Below are 9801 nucleotides of genomic sequence, written 5' to 3' on the forward strand. Positions count from 1 at the left end.
GGGGGGAGGGGAACGGGGGGGGAGGGGAACGGGGGGGAGGGGAACGGGGGGGAGGGGAACGGGGGGGGGAGGGAAGAAGGAGACGGGGAGGGGGGGGGAAGAAGACGGGGGGGGAGAAGGAGACGGGGGGAGGGGGGGAAGAAGGAGACGGGGAGGGGGGGGGGAGAAGGAGACGGGGGGGGGGGAGAAGGAGACGGGGGGGAGAGAGAAGGAGACGGGGGGGGGGGGAAGAGAAGGAGACGGGGGGGGGGGGAAGAGAAGGAGCCGGGGGGGGTGGGAAGAAGGAGACGGGGGGGGGTGGGAAGAAGGAGACGGGGGGGGGGGGGGAGAAGGAGATGGGGGGGGGGGGGGGAGAAGGAGACGGGGGGGGGGGGGGGAGGAAAGGGGACAGGGGGGGGGGGAAGGGGACGGGGGGGGGGGGGGGAAAGGGGACGGGGGGGGGGGGGAGGAAAGGGGACGGGGGGGGGGGGAGGAAAGGGGACGGGGGGGGGGAGGAAAGGGGACGGGGGGGGGGGGGGAGGAAAGGGGACGGGGGGGGGAGGAAAGGGGACGGGGGGGGGGAGGAAAGGGGACGGGGGGGGGGAGGAAAGGGGACGGGGGGGGGGGAGGAAAGGGGACGGGGGGGGGGGAGGAAAGGGGACGGGGGGGGGGAGGAAAGGGGACGGGGGGGGGAGGAAAGGGGACGGGGGGGGGGGGGAGGAGGAAAGGGGACGGGGGGGGGGGGGAGGAAAGGGGACGGGGGGGGGGGGAGGAAAGGGGAGGAAAGGGGACGGGGGGGGGGGGGGGGAGGACAGGGGACGGGGGGAGGGGGGAGGAAAGGGGACGGGGGGGGGGGGGGAGGAAAGGGGACGGGGGGGGGGGGGGAGGAAAGGGGACGGGGGGACAGGAAAGGGGACGGGGGGGGGGGAGGAAAGGGGACGGGGGGGAGGAAAGGGGACGGGGGGGGACGGGGGGGGAGGGGACGGGGGGGGGGGAGGGGAGGAAAGGGGACAGGGGGGGGGGGGGGGGAGGAAAGGGGACGGGGGGGGAGGAAAGGGGACGGGGGGGGAGGAAAGGGGACGGGGGGGGGGGAGGAAAGGGGACGGGGGGGGGGGGAGGAAAGGGGACGGGGGGGGGGGGGAGGAAAGGGGACGGGGGGGGGGAGGAAAGGGGACGGGGGGGGGAGGAAAGGGGACGGGGGGGGGGGAGGAAAGGGGATGGGGGGGGAGGAAAGGGGACGGGGGGGGGGGGAGGAAAGGGGACGGGGGACGGGGGGGAGGAGGAAAGGGGGGGAGGAAAGGGGACGGAGGGGACGGGGGGGGGGGGAGGAAAGGGGACGGGGGGGACGGGGGGGGGGAAGGGGACGGGGGGACGGGGGGACGGGGGGGAGGAAAGGGGACGGGGGGGGGGGGGGGGGAGGAAAGGGGACGGGGGGGGGGGGAGGAAAGGGGACGGCGGGGGGAGGAGGGGAGGGGAACGGGGGGGAGGAGGGGAGGGGAACGGGGGGGAGGAGGGGAGGGGAACGGGGGGGGAGGAGGGGAGGGAACGGGGGGGAGGAGGGGAGGGGAACGGGGGGGAGGAGGGGAGGGGAACGGGGGGGAGGAGGGGAGGGGAACGGGGGGGGAGGGGAACGGGGGGAGGGGAACGGGGGGGAGGGGAACGGGGGGGAGGGGAACGGGGGGGAGGGGAACGGGGGGGGGAGGGAGGGGAACGGGGGGGGGGAGGGGAACGGGGGGGGGGAGGGGAACGGGGGGGGAGGGGAACGGGGGGGAGGGGAACGGGGGGAGGGGAACGGGGGGGAGGGGAACGGGGGGGAGGGGAACGGGGGGGAGGGGAACGGGGGGGGAGGGGAACGGGGGGGAGGGGAACGGGGGGGGGGGGAACGGGGGGGGAGGGGAAAGGGGGGGAGGGAGGGGGGGAGGGAACGGGGGAGGGGAACGGGGGGGGAGGGAAGAAGGAGACGGGGAGGGGGGGGAAGAAGACGGGGGGGAGAAGGAGACGGGGGGAGGGGGGGAAGAAGGAGACGGGAGGGGGGGGGGGAGAAGGAGACGGGGGGGGGGGAGAAGGAGACGGGGGGGGGGGAGAAGGAGACGGGGGGGGGGGGGAAGAGAAGGAGACGGGGGGGGGGGGGAAGAGAAGGAGCCGGGGGGGGTGGGAAGAAGGAGACGGGGGGGGGGTGGGAAGAAGGAGACGGGGGGGGGGGGGAGAAGGAGATGGGGGGGGGGGGGGGAGAAGGAGACGGGGGGGGGGGGGGGGGGGAGAAGGAGACGGGGGGGGGGGGGGGAGAAGGAGACGGGGGGGGGGGGGAAGAGAAGGAGACGGGGTGGGGAGAGAAGGAGACGGGGGTGGGGGGAAGAAGGAGCCGGGGGGGGGGGGGGGGAAGAAGGAGCCGGGGGTGGGGGAAGAAGGAGCCGGGGGTGGGGGGGGGGGAAGGAGCCGGGAGGGGGGGGGGGAAAGGAGCCGGGGGGGGGGGGGGGGGGGAGAAGGAACCGGGGGGGGGGGGGAAAGAGAAGGAGACGGGGGGGGGGGGGGGGGAAGTAGGGGACGGGGGGGGGGAGAAGGAGACGGGGGGGGGGAGAAGGAGACGGGGGGGGGGAGAAGGAGACGGGGGGGGGGGCGGAGAAGGAGACGGGGGGGGGGAGAAGGAGACGGGGGGGGGGGGGAGAAGGAGACGGGGGGGGGGGGGGAGAAGGAGACGGGGGGGGGGGGGGGGAAGAAGGAGACGGGGGGGGGGGGGAGAGAAGGAGACCGGGGGGGGGAGAGAAGGAGACGGGGGGGGGGGGGGGGGGGGGAAGGAGACGGGGGGGGGGGGGGAGAAGGAGACGGGGGGGGGGGGAAGGAGACGGGGGGGGGGGAGAAGGAGACGGGGGGGGGGGAGAGAAGGAGACGGGGGGGGGAGAAGGAGACGGGGGGGGGGGAGAAGGAGACGGGGGGGGAGAAGGAGACGGGACGGGGGGGGAAGAAGGAGACGGGGGGGGGGGGAGAAGGAGACGGGGGGGGGGGGAGAAGAAGGAGACGGGGGGGGGGGGGGGAGAAGGAGACGGGGGGGGGGAAGGAGACGGGGGGGGGGAAGAAGGAGACGGGGGGGGGGGGAGAGAAGGAGACGGGGGGGGGAGAAGGAGACGGGGGGGGGGAGAAGGAGACGGGGGGGGGGAGGAGACGGGGGGGGGGGAGAAGGAGACGGGGGGGGGGGAGAAGGAGACGGGGGGGGGGAAGTAGGGGACGGGGGGGGGGGAAGTAGGGGACGGGGGGGGACAAGGAGACGGGGGGGGGACAAGGAGACGGGGGGGGACAAGGAGACGGGGGGGGGACAAGGAGACGGGGGGGGGACAAGGAGACGGGGGGGGGGAGAAGGAGACGGGGGGGGGGGAGAAGGAGACGGGGGGGGGGGAGAAGGAGACATGGGGGGGGGGGGGGGGAAGGAGACGGGGGGGGGGGGGAGAAGGAGACGGGGGGGGGGGGGGAGAAGAAGGAGACGGGGGGGGGGGGGGGAGAAGGAGACGGGGGGGGGGGGGAAGGAGACGGGGGGGGGAAGAAGGGAGACGGGGGGGGGGAGAGAAGGAGACGGGGGGGGGAGAAGGAGACGGGGGGGGGGAGAAGGAGACGGGGGGGGGGGAGAAGGAGACGGGACGGGGGGGAAGAAGGAGACGGGGGGGGGGGGGGGAGAAGGAGACGGGGGGGGGGGGGGAGAAGAAGGAGACGGGGGGGGGGGGGGGGAGAAGGAGACGGGGGGGGGGGAAGGAGACGGGGGGGGGGGGGAAGAAGGAGACGGGGGGGGGGGGGGGAGAGAAGGAGACGGGGGGGGGAGAAGGAGACGGGGGGGGGGGAGAAGGAGACGGGGGGGGGGGGGAGAAGGAGACGGGGGGGGGGGAGAAGGAGACGGGGGGGGGGGGAGAAGGAGACGGGCGGGGGGGGGGAGAAGGAGACGGGGGGGGGGGACAAGGAGACGGGGGGGGGACAAGGAGACGGGGGGGGGACAAGGAGACGGGGGGGGACAAGGAGACGGGGGGGGGGAGAAGGAGACGGGGGGGGGGGGAGAAGGAGACGGGGGGGGGGGGGAGAAGGAGACGGGGGGGGGGGGGAGAGAAGGAGACGGGGGGGGGGGAGAGAAGGAGACGGGGGGGGGGGAGAGAAGGAGACGGGGGGGGGGGGGGAGAGAAGGAGACGGGGGTGGGGGGGAGAGAAGGAGACGGGGGGTGGGGGGGAGAGAAGGAGACGGGGGTGGGGGGGAGAGAAGGAGACGGGGGGGGGGAAGAAGAAGGAGACGGGGGGGGGAGAAGAAGGAGACGGGGGGGGAGAAGAAGGAGACGGGGGGGGGGGGAGAAGAAGGAGACGGGGGGGGGGGGGGGGAGAAGAAGGAGACGGGGGGGGGGGGAGAAGAAGGAGACGGGGGGGGGGGGGGGAGAAGAAGGAGACGGGGGGGGGAGAAGAAGGAGACGGGGGGGGAGAAGAAGGAGACGGGGGGGGAGAAGAAGGAGACGGGGGGGGGGGAGAAGGAGACGGGGGGGGGGGGGAGAAGGAGACCAGGGGGGGGGGAGAAGGAGACGGGGGGGGGAGAAGGAGACGGGGGGGGGAGAAGGAGACGGGGGGGGAGAAGGAGACGGGGGGGGGGGGGGGGAGAAGGAGACGGGGGAGGGGAGAAGGAGACGGGGGAGGGGAGAAGGAGACGGGGGAGGGGAGAAGGAGACGGGGGAGGGGAGAAGGAGACGGGGGAGGGGAGAAGGAGACGGGGGGGGGGAGAAGGAGACGGGGGGGGGGGGAGAAGGAGACGGGGGGGGGGGGGAGGAGACGGGGGGGGGGGGGAGAAGGAGACGGGGGGGGGGGGGGGGAAGGAGACGGGGGGGGGGGGAGAAGGAGACGGGGGGGGGAGAAGGAGACGGGGGGGGGAGAAGGAGACGGGGGGGAGAAGGAGACGGGGGGGGGGGAGAAGGAGACGGGGGGAGGGGGAGAAGGAGACGGGGGGGGGAGAAGGAGACGGGGGGGGGGGGAGAGAAGGAGACGGGGGGGGGGGAGAAGGAGACGGGGGGGGGGGGGAGAAGGAGACGGGGGGGAGAAGGAGACGGGGGGGGGGAGAAGGAGACGGGGGAGAAGGAGACGGGGGAGAAGGAGACGGGGGAGAAGGAGACGGGGGAGAAGGAGACGGGGGAGAAGGAGACGGGCGGGGGGAGAAGGAGATTGGGGGGGGGGGGGAGAAGGAGACACGGGGGGAGAAGGAGACGGGGGGGGGAGAAGGAGACGGGGGGGGGAGAAGGAGACGGGGGGAGGGGAGAAGGAGACGGGGGGGGGAGAAGGAGACGGGGGGGGGGAGAAGGAGACGGGGGGGGGAGAGAAGGAGACGGGGGGGGGGGAGAAGGAGACGGGGGGGGGGAGAAGGAGACGGGGGAGAAGGAGAAGGAGACGGGGGTGGGAGGAGACGGGGGGAGAAGGAGACGGGGGGGGAGAAGGAGACGGGGGGGGAGAAGGAGACGGGGGGGGGAGAAGGAGACGGGGGGGGGAGAAGGAGACGGGGGGGGGAGAAGGAGACGGGGGGGGGAGAAGGAGACGGGGGGGGGAGAAGGAGACGGGGGGGGGAGAAGGAGACGGGGGGGGGAGAAGGAGACGGGGGGGGGAGAAGGAGACGGGGGGGGGGGAGAAGGAGACGGGGGGGGGAGAAGGAGACGGGGGAGAAGGAGACGGGGGAGAAGGAGAAGGAGACGGGGGGGGGGGGAGAAGGAGACGGGGGGGGGGGGGGGAGAAGGAGACACGGGGGGGGAGAAGGAGACGGGGGGGGAGAAGGAGACGGTGGGGGGGAAGAAGGAGACGGTGGGGGGGGAAGAAGGAGACGGTGGGGGGGAAGAAGGAGACGGTGGGGGGGGGGGGAGAAGGAGACACGGGGGGGGAGAAGGAGACGGGGGGGGAGAAGGAGACGGTGGGGGGGAAGAAGGAGACGGTGGGGGGGGAAGAAGGAGACGGTGGGGGGGGAAGAAGGAGACGGGGGGGGGGAGAAGGAGACGGGGGGGGGGAGAAGGAGACGGGGGAGAAGGAGACGGGGGAGAAGGAGACGGGGGAGAAGGAGACGGGGGAGAAGGAGACGGGGGAGAAGGAGAAGGAGACGGGGGGGGGGAGAAGGAGACGGGGGGGGGGAGAAGGAGACACGGGGGGGGGAGAAGGAGACGGGGGGGGGGAGAAGGAGACGGGGGGGGGGGAGAAGGAGACGGTGGGGGGGGGAAGAAGGAGACGGTGGGGGGGGAAGAAGAGACGGTGGGGGGGGAAGGAGGAGACGGTGGGGGGGGAAGAAGGAGACGGTGGGGGGGGAAGAAGGAGACGGTGGGGGGGGAAGAAGGAGACGGTGGGGGGGGAAGAAGGAGACGGTGGGGGGGGAAGAAGGAGACGGTGGGGGGGAAGAAGGAGACGGTGGGGGGGGAAGAAGGAGACGGTGGGGGGGGAAGAAGGAGACGGTGGGGGGGGAAGAAGGAGACGGTGGGGGGGGAAGAAGGAGACGGTGGGGGGGAAGAAGGAGACGGTGGGGGGGAAGAAGGAGACGGTGGGGGGGAAGAAGGAGACGGTGGGGGGGGAAGAAGGAGACGGTGGGGGGGGAAGAAGGAGACGGTGGGGGGGGAAGAAGGAGACGGTGGGGGGGAAGAAGGAGACGGTGGGGGGGGAAGAAGGAGACGGTGGGGGGGGAAGAAGGAGACGGTGGGGGGGGAAGAAGGAGACGGTGGGGGGGGAAGAAGGAGACGGTGGGGGGGAAGAAGGAGACGGTGGGGGGGGAAGAAGGAGACGGTGGGGGGGGAAGAAGGAGACGGTGGGGGGGGAAGAAGGAGACGGTGGGGGGGGAAGAAGGAGACGGTGGGGGGGGAAGAAGGAGACGGTGGGGGGGGAAGAAGGAGACGGTGGGGGGGGAAGAAGGAGACGGTGGGGGGGAAGAAGGAGACGGTGGGGGGGGAAGAAGGAGACGGTGGGGGGGGAAGAAGGAGACGGTGGGGGGGAAGAAGGAGACGGTGGGGGGGGAAGAAGGAGACGGTGGGGGGGGAAGAAGGAGACGGTGGGGGGGGAAGAAGGAGACGGTGGGGGGGGAAGAAGGAGACGGTGGGGGGGGAAGAAGGAGACGGTGGGGGGGGAAGAAGGAGACGGTGGGGGGGGAAGAAGGAGACGGTGGGGGGGGAAAGGGAAGAGGAGACGGTGGGGGGGGGAAGAAGGAGACGGTGGGGGGGGGAGAAGGAGACGGTGGAGAGGGGGGAGAAGGAGACGGTGGGGGGGGGAGAAGGAGACGGTGGGGGGGGGAGAAGGAGACGGTGGGGGGGGGGAAGAAGGAGACGGTGGGGGGGGGAAGAAGGAGACGGTGGGGGGGAGGAAGAAGGAGACGGTGGGGGGGGGGAAGAAGGAGACGGTGGGGGGGGGGGAAGAAGGAGACGGTGGGGGGGGGGAAGAAGGAGACGGTGGGGGGGGGGGGGAGAAGGAGACGGTGGGGGGGGGGGGGAAGAAGGAGACGGTGGGGGGGGGGAAGAAGGAGACGGTGGGGGGGGGAAGAAGGAGACGGAGGGGGGGGGGTAAGAAGGAGACGGTGGGGAGGGGGAAGAAGGAGACGGTGGGGGGGGGGAAGAAGGAGACGGTGGGGGGGGAAGAAGGAGACGGTGGGGGGGGGGAAGGAGACGGTGGGGGGGGGGGAAGAAGGAGACGGTGGGGGGGGGGAAGAAGGAGACGGTGGGGGGGGGGGAAGAAGGAGAGGGGGAGATGGGGGGGAGCGTTGTCGATCCTGTCATGTAGGAAGGTGGGTGAAGGCGTGGCACTGGCACGGTAAGGGGCCGTCGGTCAGGGCACAGCAACAGGGTGTGGGGTAATCTGGGTTTTGGCAAGATTGTTAGGGGTGGTCCATCCAGACACGGACAAGGTTGCTTCCAGGGGCAGGGCATTGGTAGATTGTTAGGCTGGGGAGGTTGATCGAGGCAAGGATAAGGGTGGAGGTTGGGTAGTGAGATCCAGGTATGTGTAAGTGGAGGTAAGGGGGAGTAAATTTGGGTTAGCCTTGGGTGGTGGAGATGTAAAGTGATCTAGATATGGGGAGGTGGGGGTCTGATCAGGATATGAGGAAGGGAGCATTTCATCTGGTATGGGGAAGTGTGGTTTGTTCGGGCACAATGGGTGAGAGTTATGAGGGGTGACAGGGAAGAGTGGTTAATCCTGATTTGGGAAAATGGAGATTGATCTGGGCATGGGAAATCGGGGACGGTTTGATCTTCGTATGGGGAATCGGGGAAGGGGGTTGATCTTGGCATGGGGAATCGGGGAGGGGGTTGATCTGGGCATGGGGAATCGGGGGCAGTTGATCTGGGCATGGGGAATCGGGGAGGGGGTTGATCTGGGCATGGGGAATCGGGGGCAGTTGATCAGGGCATGGGGAGGGCACAGGCTTATCTGGGGAGGGGGAAGGAGCGGTTAATCTGGGCATGGGGAAGGGGGGAGTTGATCCGGGGACGTTGGGGGAGGGGGAATCAGGGAATGGAGGGCGATCGGGGACAGTGGAGAGGGTGTGTGGGGGGGGGCCTGATCTCGGGACTGGGGGTGTCCTCCGAATACGCACCTCGAGCATCCAGGCGGCCAACATCCTCCGCATGTAGGGCTGGATGTCCAGCTGCAAGCACTTGAAGTAGGAGCAGGCCGGCAAATAGCGCTCCTCGAGCGCGAGCAGATTGTGCAGCACACGGTCATCTCGCAGCAGCTTGGGGTCGGGCAGCGCCCTCCTCACCGTCTCCGGCTCACAACACAGCAGCTCCATGGCGGCCAACGGCGAGAGGAAGGACAGAGACAGAGAGGGGCCGGGGGGAGGGGGCGGCACGGCACGGCACGGCACGGCACGGCACGGGAAGCTGGTGTCCTGGGCTGGCCTGTCCTGGTCTAACCTCCCTCAGGCGGTGCGGGGCCAAGGCTGGGGCTGGGGCTGCGGCTCCGGACGGGACGCGCTGACGCACGGAGCGGGCAGCCGCTGATGGTGTCGAGCGGCGGCTGGGCGGACGCAGTCAGCGCGCACATCCGACACGGGCAGCGGGAAGCGGGGAGGCCAGCGGTAGGGGACGGCGGCCATGCACATCGGGGCACTCATGAAAGGCCGCCGCCAGGGTGGCACCCAAGGTGGGCACGGTACATCGCCGGGGCACGATGGGGAGCCGCGGCCGCTGAGAAGGAACCACGCGCGAATCGGGGGGGTCGACGAGCGAAGCTGCGGGTTTAACGGAGATTAAACCCCGAGTCCGCCTCCCTGCCGTTGGCGCTCCGCGTGCTCCCAGAGAGCCCCGCCCCCTCCAATTGTCGCGTGTGGGCCACGCCCCCTTTCTTATAGACTGGCGCCTACGACCCGCCTCCCCTTTTGATGGATAGTCAAGTTGGGGCCCACCCCTTCTGATGGACAGGCGAATGGGAATCCGCCCCCTCAGTGATGGACATGTGACTTGGAGACCGCCCCCTCTGTGATGGACAGGCCGCTGGGAGCCCATCCGCTCTGTGAAAGAATTGCAGTTATGGCCACGCCCGCTTGCTGGTAGACGGTCGGCTAAGACCACGCCCCTCTATTAATGACTGGCGGATAGGTCGACGCCCCCTCCGAGCTGAACGGCGATTCCCCGCCCACCAAGCTGTTGACTGGCGGTTAGGCTCATGCTGAAAATGTGTTGCTGGTAAAGCGCAGCAGGTCAGGCAGCATCCAAGGAGCAGGAGAATCGACGTTTCGGGCATAAGCCCTTCTTCAGGAATTTCTCCTGTTCCTTGGATGCTGCCTGACCTGCTGCGCTTTTCCAGCAACACATTTTCAGCTCTGATCTCCAGCATCTGCAGTCCTCACTTTCTCCG

At 71.5% G+C, this 9801-nt stretch overlaps 1 protein-coding gene across 1 annotated transcript in view; it reads right to left on the reverse strand.

Annotated features, from left to right (window-relative positions):
• Nucleotides 1-9521, reverse strand: part of LOC122561684 (G1/S-specific cyclin-D2) — a 34995-nt gene extending 25474 nt beyond the window's left edge. Inside the window, exon 1 of the mRNA XM_043713680.2 lies at nt 8540-9521. Coding sequence (XP_043569615.2) covers nt 8540-8734 — 195 coding nt within the window. The 5' untranslated portion in view covers nt 8735-9521. The remainder of the gene's footprint in view (nt 1-8539) is intronic.
• Between the last annotated feature and the right edge of the window lie 280 nt (nt 9522-9801).

The sequence above is a fragment of the Chiloscyllium plagiosum genome, unplaced genomic scaffold, assembly GCF_037043375.1.
Source record: "Chiloscyllium plagiosum isolate Xiang-an unplaced genomic scaffold, Cpla_swu_hap1 HiC_scaffold_23, whole genome shotgun sequence".
In the NCBI taxonomy this organism is placed as follows: domain Eukaryota; kingdom Metazoa; phylum Chordata; class Chondrichthyes; order Orectolobiformes; family Hemiscylliidae; genus Chiloscyllium; species Chiloscyllium plagiosum.